This window comes from Amblyraja radiata, chromosome 7, assembly GCF_010909765.2.
Source record: "Amblyraja radiata isolate CabotCenter1 chromosome 7, sAmbRad1.1.pri, whole genome shotgun sequence".
Taxonomy (NCBI): Eukaryota; Metazoa; Chordata; class Chondrichthyes; order Rajiformes; family Rajidae; genus Amblyraja; species Amblyraja radiata.
In genome coordinates, this window is record NC_045962.1 from 33572456 (window position 1) to 33592763 (window position 20308).

At 44.6% G+C, this 20308-nt stretch overlaps 1 protein-coding gene and 1 long non-coding RNA gene across 7 annotated transcripts in view; one reads left to right on the top strand and one right to left on the bottom strand.

The window, feature by feature from the left end:
• LOC116975247 (uncharacterized protein C7orf57 homolog) overlaps positions 1–20308 on the top strand; it is a 93756-nt gene that overhangs the window by 39453 nt on the left and 33995 nt on the right. For all 6 annotated transcript variants that reach the window (XM_033024081.1, XM_033024079.1, XM_033024082.1 and 3 more), the window contains 4 exons: positions 179–361; positions 724–823; positions 10699–10849; positions 14875–15005. In XM_033024081.1, the coding sequence (XP_032879972.1) occupies positions 179–361; positions 724–823; positions 10699–10849; positions 14875–15005 (565 nt within the window). The remainder of the gene's footprint in view (positions 1–178; positions 362–723; positions 824–10698; positions 10850–14874; positions 15006–20308) is intronic.
• LOC116975248 overlaps positions 1–20308 on the bottom strand; it is a 65066-nt gene that overhangs the window by 30037 nt on the left and 14721 nt on the right. The window lies entirely within an intron of this gene.

Below are 20308 nucleotides of genomic sequence, written 5' to 3' on the forward strand. Positions count from 1 at the left end.
GGTTTTAAATCCCAACAAAAGTGTCAACAGAAAAGTTGGCAACCATTAAAGTTGGCAACCAGTTATTAAGGCAGATTATAAATGTCATTTGCTACTTCTAATCAAACAAACCTGGAAGGAAAATGTCATGTGAAGAACATTTAACATTTTTTGAAAATATGCTTCATTTTTTATACAGAACAATTGAAAACCATGTCACAATTAAAAGATGAAAATTCCAATAATAAACAACGCGAAACGTCACTGATGCCTGGTCTTGGATACATGACAACTGGCGAGGAACGATTCCGAGGTCGCCGTAATGTTGTATTTGACTCTGATTCTGACTATGTGAAGTTGGCAAAGAGAGGGGGTCTGCCAGGTAATGCTCCTGTAGCTAAAAATATAATACTTCCACAATGGCTCAATGTTTTTCACATTGCAGCAAGGCTTGTAACATCCAGACACCAATCATATGTACTAAGGTACAGTGAAAAGCCTCTACACATTGGCTTCTGTAAATTGCCCTTAGTATGTAGAGAGTGGATGCAAAAATGTGATATTCTTAATGTGTTCCAATATGAGAGGACCTATTCCAATTCACAATGATGGAAGGTTTACCTGCTTCATTGCTAAATTGCCAAAGGAAGAGGAATTGAATCATTTTTCACATATTGTTATAGATTCATTTAGCAATAACAATAGCACTAATATAAATGCTTTTTTTTTCCATTTTGCTGACAGATTTATTGACTTTTGGTGACATGTCCCTGAAACCTACTTTGGCTTCCTTCAGGAAACCTGAGTGGTTGACTTCTGAATCTTCACTCCAAGGAAACGATCAGTAAGTAACTGGAGAATTTGTTCATCTGTGACACCAATTCATTTAATCGTGATGAAAATGGAAGCTTTTTTGTACCATAAATGTAACACTGACCATAAAAACATACCAATATTGCTAGAAAATTCACAGGAATGTTAAAAATGATTGTGCTTCTTATTTGGTCCCAATATTATGATTCCTTTGAAAACTGCACTGATATTACCATCTAAATTATGTTTTTATATATTTTTATCAATTGTCAAAGTACCTAAGGATTTGGGCTTCAATCTTAGCACTTCATGAAAACTACCCAGTTAAAATTGACCAGATGACTTCCATTTCTGCAAACCATAGATTGAGTGTCATAGAGTCAGATTCGTAGAGCACAAACTAACTAATTTTGTACTTTAACTTCGTCTTTTGAACATCCAGCTGAAGGGACATAAACCTGAAGGTAAATTCTCAAATTAGATCATACGGAATCTTGAGCCCCATAAGAAATTTTAACAGGCAATGTGAGCAAGGATGTTATTACGGCTTTCCTTTTGGAAAGAAAGTCAGCAATTGAGGCAGAAGGGAGAGAAAGTCCAAAGCTTGGAAAGGGAAAAATGATCATCCTTCAGGACTGTAGGGAAAATCAAATCAAGTCAAGAGAGTTTATTGTCATGTGTCCTAGATAGGACAATGAAAATCCTGCTTGCTGCAGCACAACAGAATATTGTAGGCATAAATACAGATCAGATCAGTGTGTCCATATACCATAGAATATATATATATATATATACACATAAATAAACGGATAAAGTGCACTAGGCTGTTATAGTTCTGAGTTTGTTTGAAGTTGTGTCTGATGGCTGTGGGGAAGAAGATGTTCCTGAAACTGGATGTGGCAGATTTCAGGCTCCTGTACCTTCTACCTGATGGCAGTAGAGAGCAGAGTGTGTGGCCAGGGTGGTGTGGGTCCTTGGTGATGCTGGCAGCCTTTTTGAGGCAGCGACTGCGATAGATCCCCTCGATGTTAGGGAGGTCAGAGCCGATGATGGACTGGGCAGTGTTTACAACTTTTTGCAGCCTCTTCCGCTCCTGGACGCTCAGGTTGCCGTACCAAGCCACGATGCAACCAGTCAGCATGCTCTCTAGTGTGCACCTGTAGAAGTTAGAGAGAGTCCGCCTTGACATACCGACTCTCCGTAATCGTCTCAGGAAGTAGAGGTGCTGATGTGCTTTCTTTATGATTGCATCAGTGTTCTGGGACCAGGAGAGATCTTTGGAAATATGCACGCCCAGGAATTTGAAGTTTTTGACCCTTTCCACCATCGACCCGTTGATATAAACGGGACTGGGGGTCCCCATCCTACCCCTTCCAAAGTCCACAATCAGTTCCTTGGTTTTGCTGATGTTGAGAGTCAGGTTATTGTGCTGGCACCATTTTGTCAATCGGTCGATCTCACTTCTATACTCTGACTCGTCCCCATCAGTGATACGTCCCACAACAGTGGTGTCGTCGGCGAACTTGATGATGGAGTTCAATAAACAACTTTGTGGAGTGGAGTGCACACAATAACCTCCATCTCAACACCACAAAAACGAAGGAGATAGTTGTGGATTTCAGGAGGGGGAGGAAGAGGACTCAACCAACACCAATCACCATCAGGGGCACTGAGGTGGAGATGGTCGCCAACCACAGGTACCTTGGTGTGCAGCTTGACAGTGAGCTAGACTGGAAGAGTCATGGAGGCGGTGAACAGGAAGGGACAAAGTCGACTGTATTTCTTAAGGAGGCTAAGGTCATTCAACATCTGCCAACCCCTGCTGTGCAGTGTCTACCATTCAGTGGTGGCCAGTGCTCTGTTTTTTGCTGTGGCCTGTTGGGGAGAAGGCGCCCGCATAGCGGACAAAAACAGACTGGATAAGCTGATCAGGAAGGCCGGCTCAGTGGTCGGGGCTGAGCAACTAATGGTCCAGCAGGTGGCAGAGGCCAGAACTCTGAACAAACTGGGTTCAATAATGACCAACCCCACTCACCCACTCCACGCCCTGAAGGTGATCAAGAGCAGCATCTACAGTCATAGACTGATTGCACCAATGTGCAAAACTGAGAGATATAGGAAGTCTTGTATACCAGCTGCTATAAGGTTTTACAATGCACAAAAATAACTTTGCACTTTTTTAGTATTCATTCATTGTATTTTAACTTATTAAGTATGGAAGCTATCTGAGGAAATGTGTGGTGTTATGTCTGTCTTGAAGCTGTTGTGGCCCTGTAATTTCCTGTAAAGGATTATTAAAGGATCTAATCTAATCTAATCTAATCTAATCTATGTCCGGCTACGCAGTCATGAGTATAGAGTGAGTATTGCAGGGGGCTGAGCACGCAGCCTTGAGCTGCTCCCGTGCTGATTGTTATCGAGGATGACACATTTCCACCAATACGAACAGACTGTGGTCTGTGAATGAGGAAGTCAAGAATCCAATTGCAGAGGGATGTGCAGACCCAGATCTGAGAGCTTGGTAACCAGCTTGGAGGGGATGATTGGATTAAATGCCGAGCTGTAATCAGCCTGACATATGAGTTTTTGTTGTCCAAGTGGTCCAGAGCGGAGTGGAGAGCCAATGAGATCGCATCCATCGTTGATCTGTTGTGGCGGTATGAGATCAGCCTCTCAAAGCACTTCATCACCACAGACGTTAGTGCCACAGGTCGATAGTCATTGAGGCACGTCACCTTGCTCTTCTTGGGCCCTTTTATTGATGCCCTTTTAAAGCAGGTGGGAACCTCAGACCTCAGAAGTGAGAGGTTGAAAATGTCCGTAAAAACTCCAGCCAGTTGGTCTGCACAGGTTTTTAAAACACGACCGGGTATACCATCAGGTCCAGGCTCTTTTCGAGGGTCACCCCTCTGAAGGATCTTCTGACGTCGGCCTCTGTGACTGTGACCGAAATATCATCACGGCGAATGGGGGCTCGGGAAGGCACATCAGTGTTCTTCCTATCAAAGCATGCGTAAAACGCATTGAGCTCGTCAGGGAGTGATGCTTCGCTGACATTTGAGCTGCCTACTGACTTTGCCTTATGGGAGGTGATTGCATACCAAGGTCGTATCTGGACTTCTTGTAGACCTCTGTATCTCCAGACCCCCTCCCCCCGTTAAGCTCTGTACAGTCCTCACCTCTGGGGGTGCGCTCTGCAATTACTGCCTGTAGGCAGGAAGAAGTAGCACCGCAGTGTGGTCGGATTTACCGAAGTGAGGGCGAGGGATAGCGCGATAGGCATCCTTGATGGTCGTGTAGCAGTGGTCGAGGGTGTTTGGTCCTCTATTGCTGCAGGAGACATATTGGTGGAAGTTAGGGAGCGATTTCTTAATGTTGGCTTTGTTGAAATCCCCAGCTATGGTGGTAAATGCCCCAGGGTAAGCCGTCTGGTGCTTATTGACCACGCTGTGCAGCTCCCCCAGTGCCAGATGGACATCTGCCTGGGGAGGGATGTAGACCACGGTCAGGATGATGGAGGTGAATTCCCTCAGTAGGTAGAAGGGACGGCACTTCACAGCCAGGTGTTCCAGGTGTGGAGAGCAGAAGTTGGACAGGACTGCAACGTCTGAGCACCACGCAGTGTTGACCATGAGGCAGACACCCCCTCCTCTCCCTTTCCCAGATGCCAGTGTACGGTCCATGCGATGGATGGAGAAACCTTCAGGCTGGACTGCTTAGTCTGGGGAGCTGGGGGTGAGCCATGTCTCTGTGAAACAGAACACAGAGCATTCCCTCAGCTCCCTTTGGTAAAGCAGCCTTGTTCTTAAGTCCTCCACTTTATTTTCAAGGGACTGTACATTGGCCAGGAGGATGGTAGGGAGAGGGGGACCGAAGTTCCCTGCGCTTCAGTCTGACCTGAAGTCCTGCCCGTTGTCCACGTTTCCGGACACAATGGAGGCCTCCCATTAGTTTCCAGGTACTGTACTTACTGTATCTGCTATTTCTGCGAACCTCCGCTGGAACGGGATTCCCTCACAGTCAGCAGCTCCAGCTCCGTTACGAACGGGGGTTCCCTCACAGACGACAGCTCCAGCTCCGTTGCTGCTGGGAGATCCTGCCCGTTGGCTCCGAAGGTCTTCCCGGTGTTTCCAGGTACAGTACCTGTGATCCTCCGTCGGGTCGGGTGTTCTCCAGCGATCGAGGGAATGCTTGCAGCCGGGGGCTCCCTCAGCTGCGGGAGATCGCGATATCGCTAGTGCATTCAAGTGCAGCAGCAGCTTGTCTGTTACGGCGCCGATTTCTGCCGTTTTTCTGATCCAGATGAGTTTATTGAAGCTGTAAATAATCCTCTTCCGTTGAGCTGCTGGCAAAAAGTCGCCACAGGAAGGCGCCATTTTTTGGACCAAAAATCAGGAGTTTTGGCAGGGGAAAGAGGGAGACCATTCCAGCAAAGACTGAGGGCATAATTAACAGAATTAATAGAAAGATGAGGGATTACTTGCCCTCCACTCCCAACCCTATTCTCATAAAGATCGTGCGGTAGTTCTAGTTTTCTTCAAATCTTCCTATAATTAGGTCAGCAATTCTCCTGTGATTTCACACCGCTGTTTTAAAGGTTGCCGCGCATGCGGGCTGGCGGGCTTCTTCACGTAATCCCTCATCGCAACTTCTCATAAAATAAAGATCAAACTTCAAACGGTAAGTTCTCGTTTAATCTTTCTATTTTATTTCGAAGTCACGTGAGTGACTACGTGAAGATTTTAAAGCTCTGTGATTTCATGCCGCAAACTCGAATCCATGCAAACGCACTGCATCAGTTGACCAGAAATGATTGAAAAGATAGTGCATTCAGACAGGACATAGATTTAAAACATGCTGATGCTTTTAATAAACAAATTATAATAATAATAATACTGATCCCTTACATCCGGGAAAAGAAAATTATTCAACAGAACTCAAAATTGTGTGATTGCAAACGAATCCGGCCTGGCAATCGGCTTATTATAAAAGGTTTGGAAAGTCCGCTCATTCGACCATCCTGCTGTCGCTAGGATGCGGTCCAGCGGAACCTGCATGAACCTCGCTGCTGATGTTGTTGCAGCCCTGGTGGAGTGAGATTTAAAAACATCAGTGTCCACTCCAGCACAAGCCAATACATGTCTTAACCACCTGGAGATGGTCTGCACTGATACCCTCATGTGTGTTTTTTTTATGACTAATGAACATATCCAGCTCAGTGCCTCTAAGGTTCTTCGTAGCCTTAAAATATTGTTGAATATGTGTGACAACACACAATCTACGGTCCATAGGATATGCCAAAAATTACAGCTTTAGACCTAACACCCCCAGTCTGCTTTGCTTAATTAGCTCATTTATATAGAACGTTATTTTGTTGGTAGACATAACCGTTCTGTCCAGCCGTAGCTTATGCAACGATTGGACGCGTTGCGCTGAAACTAGCGCCATGAGCATAATTACCTTATATGTGAGCCGGACCAAAGATAAGGATGTAGCTGGAGCCCACCCGCGAAGCAGTGTTAACACAATGTTAACGTCCCATACTTCCGTGTACCTGGGCCTGGGAGGATTTATGTTAAAGATACCCTTCATAAATTTGGATATCAAAGGGTGAGACCCAACAGAGTGGTGCCCCGATCCCAGCAGCAAGTATGATGACAAAGCACTTTTGGCAGAGTTAATGGCACTATAACTTAATCTTTCGTCAAAAAACAATTTTGAAAGAAACTCTAAGACATCAGCTATCCGTGCCGTATTATACGTTATATTAGAATTTAAACAAAACACTTCCCATCTCTTGATGTAGGAAATGTACTGCTTCTTGGTGCTATCCCGCCAAGCTGCAGTGATCACGTCCATGGTTCGGTCTGATAATCCAAGCCCCAGAAAAAGTCTTCTTAAACTTTGCAAATCAATAAGTTGATTCTATATTGCAGAGGGTGAGATTCCCGAGTCACGGGATGAATAAGCAAATCTTTGTGTTTACTAATAACCATATAAGGTTCTATTATCATTCCCAACATCAGCGGGAACCATGGCTGCGTAGGCCAGTCAGGCACTACCAAAATGCCTGAAGCGGTATCTTGTTTGATTTTTTGCAAGCACCGGCTGATGAGGCAAAATGGAAGAAAGGCATAAAAGAACATTCCTCCCCAGTGTAACGAGAATGCACCTATCGCCACTGTCCCTGGGTCTGGCTCCCATGCAACATATTTTGGCAACTGGTGATTAAGCCTAGATGCAAACAAATCAATATCCGGTGTTCCATACCGAGCAACAATGTCGTTAATTACTTTGTGATCCAACATCCATTCTGTGTTGTCATTAAATTTACGTGACCTAGTGTCCGCCACCGTGTTAAACCTACCTGGCAGGTAGCTGAAATCCAAATCCTTCTTTCAATACACCAGCGCCAAATAAGGTTAGCTAAACTATCACATGATACTGACATTCCACCCATGTGATTAATATATGCCACCACTGTAGTGTTATCAATTTGCAGTTGAACATGCAGGTTATGCATATTCTCACAATAAGCCTTCAACCCATAAAATGCCCCCAGCATCTCCAGGTAGTTGATACCATATAAATGAAGAATTGGTAACTCGTGAACATCCCATCTACCACCGCAACTAGAGATGGTATAAGTAGCTCCCCATCCTTGAGAACTAGCATCAGTTTGTAGTATAACTGAAGGTTTACTGACCAAAATGTCACTGGAGCAATGCTGAATATTGGTCGTCCACGATTGTAATTCTGATATAGCTTCAGCCAGTAATAGCATAGGTCTGTTAAAATGACCTAAATGGTACTTGAGTGCTTGTTCCTTTGCACGCTGCAAATTTTGATAATGCAAAGGCCCAAATTGTGCAGCTGGAAAAACAGCCACTATTTTGCCAATTACACTAGCCACCTGGCGAATAGATGGCTGCTCCATAACAACAAGGTTCTTACAGGCTTCTATTAATTCTAATCTCTTGCCCCAGGGCAGAGTCACAGACATTTTAATAGAGTTAATGGTAAATCCTAAATAATTAATAACCCTAGTTGGTATCAACCTGGATTTAACTGGATGGATGAGAAACCCCAATTTCTCAAATATGAGTTTCGTGGCTGAAACAGCTAATTTAGCCAAATACAGCGTTTTCCCTATAATTAGAATATCATCCAGATAGGCCATAACAATGTGTTTTTGAGCTCTGAGCAGCCCGAGTACAGGCTTTAGTAATTTGGTAAATAACCTGGGAGCTGAAGTTAAACCATTAGGCAACGCTTTAAACTGCCATGGCTGCCCCATCCAGCTAAATTTCAAATATCTCCGGTGATCCCTGTGAATGGGAACTGAATAGTATGCATCTTTGAGATCGATGCATGCCATAAAGCATCCTTTGGAAATCAGTTGTTTGACAGTAACAAAGTTTTCCATTTTAAAATGTCTATACTGCACATGTGAGTTAAGTTGTGTTAAATCAAGGATGATCCGGCATCCCCCATCTTTCTTTTGCCTCGAGAATATATTGGAGACGAATTGATGATGTTCATGACTTGACTTCTCGATTACCACTTTTTTTGTGTAATGTATGAATTTCTGCTTGTATATCCAAATCTTCTTGTTTGGAATGAATATATGCCTGACTTGGTGTATGTTGTGTGGGTGGCAATGAGTTAGGAAAAAATTCAATTTTGAACCCTTGTATACTGTGCAGTATAAACGGATCTGAGGTTATCCACCGCCATTCGTGCAAAAACAAGTGCAATCTACCACCAACTTGTAACTGGTCCACACACCCCAAAAAAGACCTCTGCCCAGAAAAATCAACTTTCGAGTTGCCACTAGCTTCAGCCAACCGCTTATTGCTAATGGAGGCGTAGGGGTGTTGTCGCCGAAACAGTGAAGCTTTGCTAGTCGTAGGTGCTTTGATTAACCCGACAGCTTTGGCTTCATCATCCAGGTCTTTCACTTGTTTAGGCAGGTCTTCCCCGAACAGAAGATTAGGCGGCTGGACATTACTGGACTTACACAGACCTGCAAACTTCGAATTTAATGCAGGCCTGATGGCGCTCTTTCGGAAGCAGTTCATTTCGAAATGTGCATTGGACATTAACGCCAAGGCATCCTGCTGGACGTCCGATAGTGGTCCGCCATCTACAGATCTGGCAAAAGCCGTGATGCCTGAAGCCAGTAATTTTAAAATCCGTTGGAGCTTCATTTCCTGGGCCTTAAGGCCCCCTCCAATGTAACCCCAGATGGAACTGTTGACTGCCGGCACTTTTAGGGATGCACAATTCGCAGGCGTGTGGTATTTCGCAGCCTTCAACCATGACCTGTTCTTGTAATTGATGTGACGTGAGATAGTTGATGCAAGAAGCCAGTTTTTCTTGAAGAGGCTCCACTGTTTGCGAAGGTATCGCAAATCTCGACGCCAGGGCAGGCAACTCTTGTGGGTGAGCCTCACGCATCTCATGCATCCCAGTATGTCCTTCTGACATACCTTCGAATTCGGAGTCAGTCATGTACTGACCCCTGACACTCCCCTCATCAGAGTGGGAGGCATTAAGCAGCCCTGGACCAGGCGCTGCCTCAGGCACGAAAGGAGACCTGCGCTGATATGTCTCCGTATGACGGAGCATATTATGATGGAGCATCCTCTCCATGATGTGCTAATTCGGGATAAACGCCTGAAGACGAATCCATAGTTGTAGGAGGGGAATCCTCCTGGCCTGACTCGTCTGAGTACACAGGCCTCTCAGACTTGTGTTTAGCTTTGCCTCCTTTCGGGGTTGCCAAAGTGCTTTGAGCAAGCACCAAGTCTGAAGTCGCCGACCGCACTGTCAGCAACTCTGAAGGCGAAACAGACGACCGCCAGCTAAGCGCACTCCCGCGGTCCTGCGTAGCCGGTTTCCCCGCGGCCCGTCTGGTTTTGTTCGCCTTGGACTTATCCATCATCCGTCAGCGACCACTGTGAAGAGAAGATTTCCAACAATAAACGACCTCAGAATAAGTTTAAAACTTACCTGTGAGGTTTTTAAACTTACCGCTGGAGGAGCGACGCTCCTCCCAGCCAGTCGTGCGCCATGCGTTAGATGTATTGACGCACATGCGGGCTGGCGGGCTTCTTCACGTAGTCACTCACGTGACTTCGAAATAAAATAAGGTGAATTTCCCCTTTGGGCTGAGACTTCTGCTACTCCAGGCCTTCAAGGAAAACTGAAAAAGCCATTTACGTGGAATTGGTAGCTCCTGCTATCTTTCCACTGTAAAATTTGCCATGAGGACATTTGTATTAGCATGAATTATAAACTACTTCTCAGCTAAACCATGTTTTAACTGTGTTAATGAACTACCAACTATCTCAAAGCAGAACACAATAAATGGTGCTGTAGAGGAGGAACACACATAAGCAGTATGTAGGGCAGATGCAGAGTGACTCAGCAGGTCAGGCAGCACTTCTGGGGAACATTTCGGTTCAAGACCATATTTTAAGACGGAAAAGTCACCTATCCATGTTCTCCAGAGATTCTGCCGACCTGCTGAGTTACTCCAACAACTTTTGTGTCCTTTTGTGGTATTAACCAGCATCAGCAGTTAATTTGTTTTTCGTGACCGTGTGGGATTTCTCCGGGTATTCTAGTTTCCTCCCACACTCTAAAGACGTGCAGATTTGTGTGTTCATTGGCTTCGGTAAAAAAATTGTAAATTGGCCCCAGTGCGAAGGATAGTGCTAGTGTACGAGGATTGCTGGTCGGTGCAGACTCAGTGAGCTGAAGAGCCTATTTTCGTGCTGTATCTCTAAACTTAAGTGAACTAAACAAGTCACAGAGCTTTGAGGCATCTGTATTTGACATGGCACTATACTGTCCATTCAAGTGGGAATGCAAGTGGGAAATCATTCTATTTTCTTACAGGACATTCCAGAAGAACTTTTCACATTCCATGTCTCAAGACACAGTCCAAGATGAATACGAGAGCAGAAACAACAACCCTTCACCCATTGAGGCAGCTGACCGATATTTACATGAGAAGCAAGAAAATCAAGAAGAGTCAGAATACCTTAAGGTAAAATTGCAAATTATAAATACAGAGAAATTGATAAATATCATTGTGAGCATGACTCAAATTTATTTAGTTATTACTCATTTGGCATTGAGCCCATCTGTCATGGCTTTGCTCCCAATGCCAAAACAATATTAAATGTGTGAGGTAGACAAAATTCTGAAGAAGGGTTTCGGCCCGAAACGTTGCCTATTTCCTTCTTTCCATAGATGCTGCCGTACCCGCTGAGTTTCTCCAGCAATTTTGTCTACCTTCGATTTTCCAGCATCTGCAGTTCCTTCTTGAACATTTTATCTACTCAAGGTATGCCTACTGAAGAGGTTCTCCTCCTCCCTCCGAAGAGAGTTTAACAACCTCCTCTGTGACTGCCCCCCCCTCTGTGATTCCCCCTTCCCTCCAACTCTACGGCCAGATCCTAACCCAGACCTGATACCACAGTCACATTTGCTTCCTCGGGACTTGCCTGCGCCTCCATCTCGTACCTCATAGGTCTGAAGAAGGGTTTCGGCCCGAAACGATGCCTATTTTGCTTCGCTCCATAGATGCTGCCGTACCCGCTGGATTTCTCCAGCAATTTTGTCTACCTTCGATTTTCCAGCATCTGCAGTTCCTTCTTGAACAATATTAAATGTCTGTTCAGAGGCTGAGAAGATTTAACATCATATAACATTCAACACATAAGCAGATTTTATAGCCGCAAGTTTGGGCAGATATGTAGTGTTGTGAGTCTGTGGAATTTCACACAGCGAGTTGTGAGTCTGTGGAATTCTCTGCCCCAGAGGGCGGTGGAGACCGGTTCTCTGGATACTTTCAAGAGAGAGCTAGATAGGGTTCTTAAAGATAGCGGAGTCAGGGGATATGGGGAGAAGGCAGGAACGGAGTACTGATTGTGGATGATCAGCCATGATCACATTGAATCAGGCACGGAAATTGCTATCAAAACATGGAGGGGACCGGGGGACAGGGGGGACACAGTTTCTTGGTGGCCGTGCACGCATGTGCACACTCACACACTCACACACACTCTCACACACTCTCACACACACACACACACACACAAAGCTTCGGAGTCTTCAGCCGTGGGCCCTATTGACGGTAATTAGTGACGGGTGCTGGCAGTCGCCGAAAAAATCGCGTAAGGCCCACAGCCAGCACGGAGAAGCAGCGCTAAATGCAGCTCAATTCTGCCCGTCTCGCCAGGTTAACCTACAGCCCTGCCTGGACTGATGGGACACCAGTCAGGAGCCCTGGAGCTAGCGCTGCTTCTCCGCGCTGGCTGTAAACCTGGGCCGTCGTTGACAGGCGGAGTTGAGCTGGGTTTAGCGCTGCTACTCTGCGCTGGCTGTGGGCACCGCTCCCATCTGACTCCCGATGTCTCTGGCCATCCCCGGGCATGGGGGGAGGAACGGGGGCACTCGGGTGGGGACAGGGATGGTCCAGTGGCGGTGCGGCAGCGATTGCGGCGTCTGAGACCTGGGATCGATCCTGGCCGCGGATGAGACACAGGTCTGTGTCCAGGGCTGCCGAGAGTTTTTTGCTTAACCTGGGCATGCAAATCAAGTTCTGCTCTGATCTTTGCCCCACGGACGTCTCCCTCCTTCAATCACCGCGCTCTATCCTCAGTCCCTCCCCCCTACTTCCGCCTCTGACCGACACTTCCCTCCTCCAATCATCACGCTGAATTATCATGGTCCCGCCACATTACCTGCTGACTGACGTCTCTCTCGTCCAATCGGCGCCCTCGATCAGCAGTCCCACCCCCACTGTGGGGTGGAACTGCGGAGATTTCACAGAGTTTTAATATCCGGATTACAAAAAATGGGGGGGATCGTCCCCCACCTCTGAACACATGGGTGTGGGACGTGTGTCCCCTGGCCCCCCGGGATTTCCGCCCCTGCATTGAATGGCGTTGCTGGCTCGAAGGGCCGAATGGCCTACTCATGCACCTATTGTCTATTGGAGGGGGAAAAAATGTTTTTATTCAAAAATAGAGTTGGGGTGCTATGACAATATGACAATAAATTGAATTGTATTGTATTGTATTGTATTGTATGATACTTGAATTCTCTAATTTTACGTAATATCTACAAGCAGAATGGGTTTCCAAGATGCTATTAAATAAAATACTTAAAATAATCCAATATCAATCTCTCTTCCACTTAACACCCATCTGCAGAATGGTCTTAACCCAAAACATCTCCTCTTCCCATTCTCTCCCCAGATGTTGGATGACCCGCTGACTTCCTCCAGCACTTTGTGTTTTGCTCAGGATTACAATATCTACTGTTCCTTGTGTTTCTATCTTTCTTTCTTGCATGTGTATCTGCTGCACAATACATCCTGCAATGGCAACGATATCTATGGGCCAAGAATTTCAAGGCTCAGCAATTTTTATTGACTTGTGGAAATAGGAGTGAATTGTAAATGACTTTTAAGATTATCTTCAGTTTATGGTTAATCTTTCGGGCTAACTCATCTCAGTTTAAAACAGTTCATACCAAATTCTCATACCAAATTCCCAATCATTATTACCAATTACTAAGTCCACTTTCATACTAATGTCCAAAAGCAAAAGGAACGCTATTGCCAAAAGTCATAGTAAAACAGAAAAAGTAAGACACAGAAAATCTGAAGAAAGATCCCAACCCAAAACATCACCTATCCATGTTCTCCGGAGATGCTGCCTGACCTGCTGAGTTACTCCAGTATTTTGTGCCTTCTTTTGCAAACCAGCATCTGCAGTTCTTTACATCTACTGTACATAATACTGGAGTAGCTCAGCTGGTCAGGCAGCGTCTCTGGATGGAATGGAATGTAGAGGCGGTGTGTTTAATTGGGACCCTTCTTCAGACCCTTCTTCAGAATACTATTGCCATTAAGTTAATATAGTTGTCCGCTGCCTGAATGTCAGATGAATAAAGTGATAACCTCTTATTCCTGGTCTACAGACGACAATGGGAATTGAATTTCTAACTATAGGAAAATCTGAAAACATTTCACTTCAGAAACCTGAAAGGCAGGGATTAAGAAATCAGAGGAAGGTGCTTTGTCCTCAAGTTATATTCAGTTTAAATTGATTATTCCCACTAGAAATTGTAAGGAGTGTTCTGACCGCTGAATTTTTCCTGCATTTTTTCTTTTTATTGCATATTTTCAGTATCTAGAGTTTTATTGATTTAGTTAAATTCATTAATCTTGGATGCCTCTGAGACTTCTGTAAATTCAACTACAACTGTCGATTACAGACTCTTCACACCAGCATATCACTAACTCCCTCCAAGTAGTTTTGTCAGCACATTTAGTACAAACTACTACGTTTTAATTTGAATCATTCAGCTGAAATAGTGAACCTACACCATAAAAGAAATTTAAAGTGTACACTTACTGAGCATGTTCCTGTTGAATTGGAGATTTTTTGACAATTTTGCTTCACTTTTTAAGCACACTTCACACGGGCAGTGAATGAATTATTCATGTTCTAGCAATTATCATTGAGCGGTTTAGTTTAAAGAAACAGCCTTTCAGCCCACCGAGTCCACGCTGACCATTGATCACCCATTCACACTAGTTCTATGTTAACGCACTTTTGCATCCACTCCCTAGACACTAGCAGATATTTTCATTTTACCAACAAACCCATATGTCTATGGGATGTGGGAGTAAACCAGAGCACTCGGAGGAAACCCATGGAGAACATGCAAACTCCACAGCAGAACACATCCCAGGTCAGGATCGAACCCGGATCTGTGGTGCCATGAAGCGGCGGCTCTACCAGCTGCACCATTGGGCCGCCCCATACTCATCTACGTGTACATAGGAGTAATGTCCTCTGCCTATCCTTTCCAATGAAAGCAATACATGGAATAGAAAGATTAAAAATTAAAGAGACAGGTTCAATTGTAAAGGTGTTCAAGATGAGATTCTCTGTTTCTAATATGAAAGAGGTTAATATTTACAGATATATTAAGAACATTAAAGTTATTTCCAAGAACATTCATGTACTTTTTTCTCTGGTGTAACGTGTTCAGTCAGGGACTCCTGATAGCAGAAGGCAGCGGGATGGAAATACACCATCACAGCTTCAGACAGAGACCATGATGTTAGGTACTGAAACAAATCCGCAAATGATGCTGTCTGCCATGTCAGTAAACCGAGCAACGTAAGTGTTTCTTGATCTACACTAAACTAAACTTTAGAGATACAGCAAGGCAACAAGCCCTTCAGCACACTGAGTCCATGATAACCACTGATCAGAAAAATATGACAACCTAATTTTTTTTACTGTAGTCAATCATGTCAGCCTGGATGACGTACAATCTTGACTAACAACTTCATTGATGCCTTTAACTTGGTTCTATTTCTTGCATTGCTGAATACTTGCACATACAGTGCCCTCCATAATGTTTGGGACAAAGACTCATCATTTATTTATTTGCCTCTGTACTCCACAATTTGAGATTTGTAATAGAAAAAATCACATGTGGTTAAAGTGCACATTGTCAGATTTTAATAAAGGCTATTTTTACATAGTTTGGTTTCACCGTGTAGAAATTACAGCAGTGTTTATACATAGTCCCCCCATTTCAGGGCACCATAATGTTTGGGACACATGGCTTCACAGGTGTTTGTAATTGCTCAGGTGTGTTTATTTGCCTCCTTAATGCAGGTATAAGAGAGCTCTCAGCACCAAGTCTTTCCTCCAGTCTTTCCATCACCTTTGGAAACTTTTAATGTTGTTTATCAACATGAGGACCAAAGTTGTGCCAATGAAAGTCAAAGAACCTATTATGAGACTGAGAAACATGAATAAAACCAAAATCAACTGTTTGGAACATCATTAAGAAGAAAGAGAGCACTGGTGAGCTTACTAATCGCAAAGGGACTGGCAGGCCAAGGAAGACCTCCACAGCTGATGACAGAAGAATTCTCTCTATAATAAAGAAAAATCTGTCTGCAGAAGACTTCATGACCAGAAATATAGGGGCTACACTGCAATAGAAAGGAAGGATATTAGCTTGGAGGATGTGGAATCGATATGGGTAGAGCTGCGAAACACTAAGGGGCAGAAAACGCTAGTGGGAGTTGTGTACAGGCCACCTAACAGTAGTAGTGGAGTTGGGGATAGCATCAAACAGGAAATTAGAAATGCGTGCAACAAAGGTAAAACAGTTATAATGGGTGACTTCAATCTACATATAGATTGGGTGAATCAAATTGGCAAGGGTGCTGAGGAAGAGGATTTATTGGAATGTATGCGGGATAGTTTTCTAAACCAACATGTAGAGGAACCAACGAGAGAGCAGCTATTCTAGATTGGGTATTGAGTAATGACGAAGTGTTAGTTAGCAGTCTTGTTGTGCGTGGCTCCTTGGGCAAGAGTGACCATAATATGGTTGAGTTCTTCATTAGGATGGAGAGTGACATTGTTAATTCAGAAACAAGGGTCCTGAACTTAAAGAAAGGTAACTTTGAGGGTATGAGATGTGAATTGGCCAAGATAGACTGGCAGTTGATTCTTAAAGGGTTGACGGTGGATATGCAATGGAAGGCATTTAAAGACTGCATGGATGAACTACAACAATTGTTCATCCCAGATGGCAAAAGAATAAATCAGGGAAGGTAGTGCATCCGTGGATAACAAGGGAAATCAGGGATAGTATCAAAACAAAAGATGAAGCATACAAATTAGCCAGAAAAAGCAGCCTACCAGAGGACTGGGAGAAATTCAGAGTCCAGCAGAGGAGGACAAAGGTTCAAAGATTATTTTATTGGTCACATACACCTAGGTGTAGTGAAATGCTTCTTGCCATGCAGCACATAAAGAAAGAATACAGACATAACAGTAATAAAGAAATTTAAACATAAAAACATCCCCCCACAATGGTTCCCATTATGAGGGAAGGCACAAAGTCCAGTCCCATCCCCAGTTAACCCATAGTCAAGCCTATTTAGGCCTCCACAGTTGCCTCTACGGAGGCCCGATGATCTAGGCCGTTCTCGCCGGGTGATGGTGCTCCGGCATCGGGAGAATCCTCACAGTGGCTTGCGATACCTGGAACGGCCGCTTCCTTACTGGAGGCCGTGGTTTCCAAAGCCAACAAGGCCGCGCCGGATGGAGCTCCACAACTGGTGATCTCGCCGAGAGATCCCAGGCTCCCGATGTTAAAGTTCAGCGCCGCCGCCCGCGGCTGGCCGCTCCACAGTCCTACAGCTCCGCGATGATTCATCGGCGGTCTCAGCTCACCGGAGCTCCAGCGCGGCGAGCCGGGCAAGGCAACGCCCGCTCCGCGATAGCGCTCCAGCGCTGTGCCGCCTCCGAAGCCGAGGTTCTGGGTGGTCCCCGACAGGAAACGCCGCTCCAGGCCCGCTGGTAGGCCGTGAGGACGGATCGACGGTGCAGCCCGGAGAAAAGCTGCCTCTCCGACCAGGTAGGGAACCCTAGAAAGCAGTTTCCCCCTCCCCACCCCACCCCCACCCCCACATAAAAAAGGCTAGAACTCCAGAACAAAAAACTCAACTAACTAAAAATTTAAAAAAAGAGAGAAAAAACAGACAGCTGCAGGCTAGGCAGCCATACCACACAGGACGGCGACCCCTAGTTAGGAAAGGGAAAATAGATTATGAAAGAAAACTGGCAGGGAACATAAAAACTGACTGCAAAAGTTTTTATAGATATGTGAAGAGAAAAAGATTAGTTAAAACAAATGTAGGTCCCTTGCAGTCAGAAACAGGTGAATTGATCATGAGGAACAAAGACATGGCAGACCAATTGAATAACTACTTTGGTTCTGTCTTCAGTAAGGAAGACATAAATAATCTGCCGGAAATAGCAGGGGACCGGGGGTCAAATGAGATGGAGGAACTGAGTGAAATCCAGGTTAGCCGGGAAGTGGTGTTAGGTAAATTGAATGTATTAAAGGCTGATAAATCCCCAGGGCCAGATAGGCTGCATCCCAGAGTACTTAAGGAAGTAGCCGCAGAAATAGTGGATGCATTAGTGATAATTTTTCAAAACTCCTTAGATTCTGGAGTAGTTCCTGAGGATTGGAGGGTAGCTAATGTAAACTCACTTTTTAAAAAGGGAGGGAGAGAGAAAATGGGGAATTACAGTCCAGTTAGTCTAACATCGGTAGTGGGGAAACTGCTAGAGTCAGTTATTAAAGATGGGATAGCAGCACATTTGGAAAGTGGTGAAATCATAGGGCAAAGTCAGCATGGATTTATGAAAGGTAAATCATGTCTGACGAATCTTATAGAATTTTTCGAGGATGTAACTAGTAGAGTGGATAAGGGAGAACTAGTGGATGTTTTATATCTGGACTTTCAGAAGGCATTCGACAAGGTCCCACATAAGAGATTAGTATACAAACTTAAAGCACACGGTATTGGGGGTTCAGTATTGATGTGGATAGAGAACTGGCTGGCAGACAGAAAGCAAAGAGTAGGAGTAAACGGGTCCTTTTCACAATGGTAGGCAGTGACTAGTAGGGTACCGCAAGGCTCAGTGCTGGGACCCCAGCCATTTACAATATATATTAATGATTTGGACGAGGGAATTGAATGCAACATCTCCAAGTTTGCGGATGACACGAAGCTGGGGTCAGCGTTAGCTGTGAGGAGGATGCTAGGAGGCTGCAAGGTGACTTGGATAGGCTGAGTGAGTGGGCAAATGCATGGCAGAAGCAGTATAATGTGGATAAATGTGAGGTTATCCACTTTGGTGGCAAAAACAGGAAAGTAGACCATTATCTGAATGGTGGCCGATTACGAAAAGGTGAGATGCAACGAGACCTGGGTGGCATGGTACACCAGTCATTGAAAGTAGGCATGCAGGTGCAGCAGGCAGTGAAGAAAGCGAATGGTATGTTAGCATTCATAGCAAAAGGATTTGAGTATAGGAGCAGGGAGGTTCTACTGCAGTTGTACAGGGTCTTGGTGAGACCACACCTGGAGTATTGCGTACAGTTTTGGTCTCCTAATCTGAGAAAATACATTCTTGCCATCGCGGGAGTACAGAGAAGGTTCACCAGACTGATCCCTGGGATGTCAGGACTTTCATATGAAGAAAGACTGAATAGACTCGGCTTGTACTCGCTAGAATTTAGAAGACTGAGGGGGGATCTTATAGAAACTTACAAAATTCTTAAGGGGTTGGACAGGCTAAATGCGGGAAGATTGTTCCCGATGTTGGGGAAGTCCAGAACAAGGGGTCACAGTTTAAGGATAAGGGGCAAATCTTTTAGGACCAAGATGAGAAAAACATTTTTCACACAGAGAGTGGTGAATCTCTGGAATTTTCTGCCACAGAAGGTAGTTGAGGCCAGTCCATTGGCTATATTTAAGTGGGAGTTAGATGTGGCCCTTGTGGCTAAAGGGATCAGTGGGTATGGAGAGAAGGCAGGTACAGGATACTGAGTTGGATGATCAGCCATGATCATATTGAATGGCGGTGCAGGCTCGAAGGGCCGAATGGCCTACTCCTGCACCTAATTTCTATGTTTCTATGTTTCTATATAAGATGCAAACCACTGGTTAGCCACAAAAATAGGATGTCCAGGTTACAGTTTGCCAAGAAGTACTTAAAAGAGCAATCACAGTTCTGGAAAATGGTCTTGTGGAAAGATGAGACGAAGATTAACATATCAGAGTGATAACAAGTGCGAACTATGGAGGAGAGAAAGAACTGCCCAAGATCCAAAGCATACCCCGTCTTCTGTGAAACACGGGGGTGGGGGTGTTATGGCCTGGGCAAGTATGGCTGCTGAAGGTACTGGCTCACTTATCTTCATTGATGATACAGCTGCTGATGGTAGTAGCATAATGAATTCTGAAATGTATAGACACATCCTATTTGCTTGTTCAAACAAATGCCTCAAAACTCATTGGTCGGCGGTTCATTCTACAGCAAGACAATGATCCCAAACATACTGCTAAAGCAACAAAGGAGTTTTTCCAAAGCTAAAGAATTGTCAATTCTTGAGTGGCTAAGTCAATCACGTGATCTGAACCCAATTGAGCATGCCTTTTATATGCTGAAGAGAAAAATGAAGGGCACTAGCCCCCAAAACAAGCATAAGTTAAAGATGGCTGCAATACAGGCCTGGCAGAGCATCACCCGAGAAGACATCCAGCAACTGGTGAAGTCCATGATTTGCAGAATTCAAGTAGGTCATTGCATGCAAAGGATATGCAACAAAATACTAAACATGACTATTTTCATTTACATGACATTGCTGTGTCCCGAACATTATGGTGCCCTGAAATGGGGGGACTGTGTATGCTGTAATTTCTACATGGTGAAACCAAAATGTATAAAAATGGCCTTTATTTAAATCTGAGAATGTGCACTTTAACCACATGTTATTTTTTCTATTACAAATCTTAAATTGTGGAGTACAGAGACAAATAAATAAATGATGGGTCTTTGTCCCAAACATTATGGAGGGCACTGTATTACTGCTC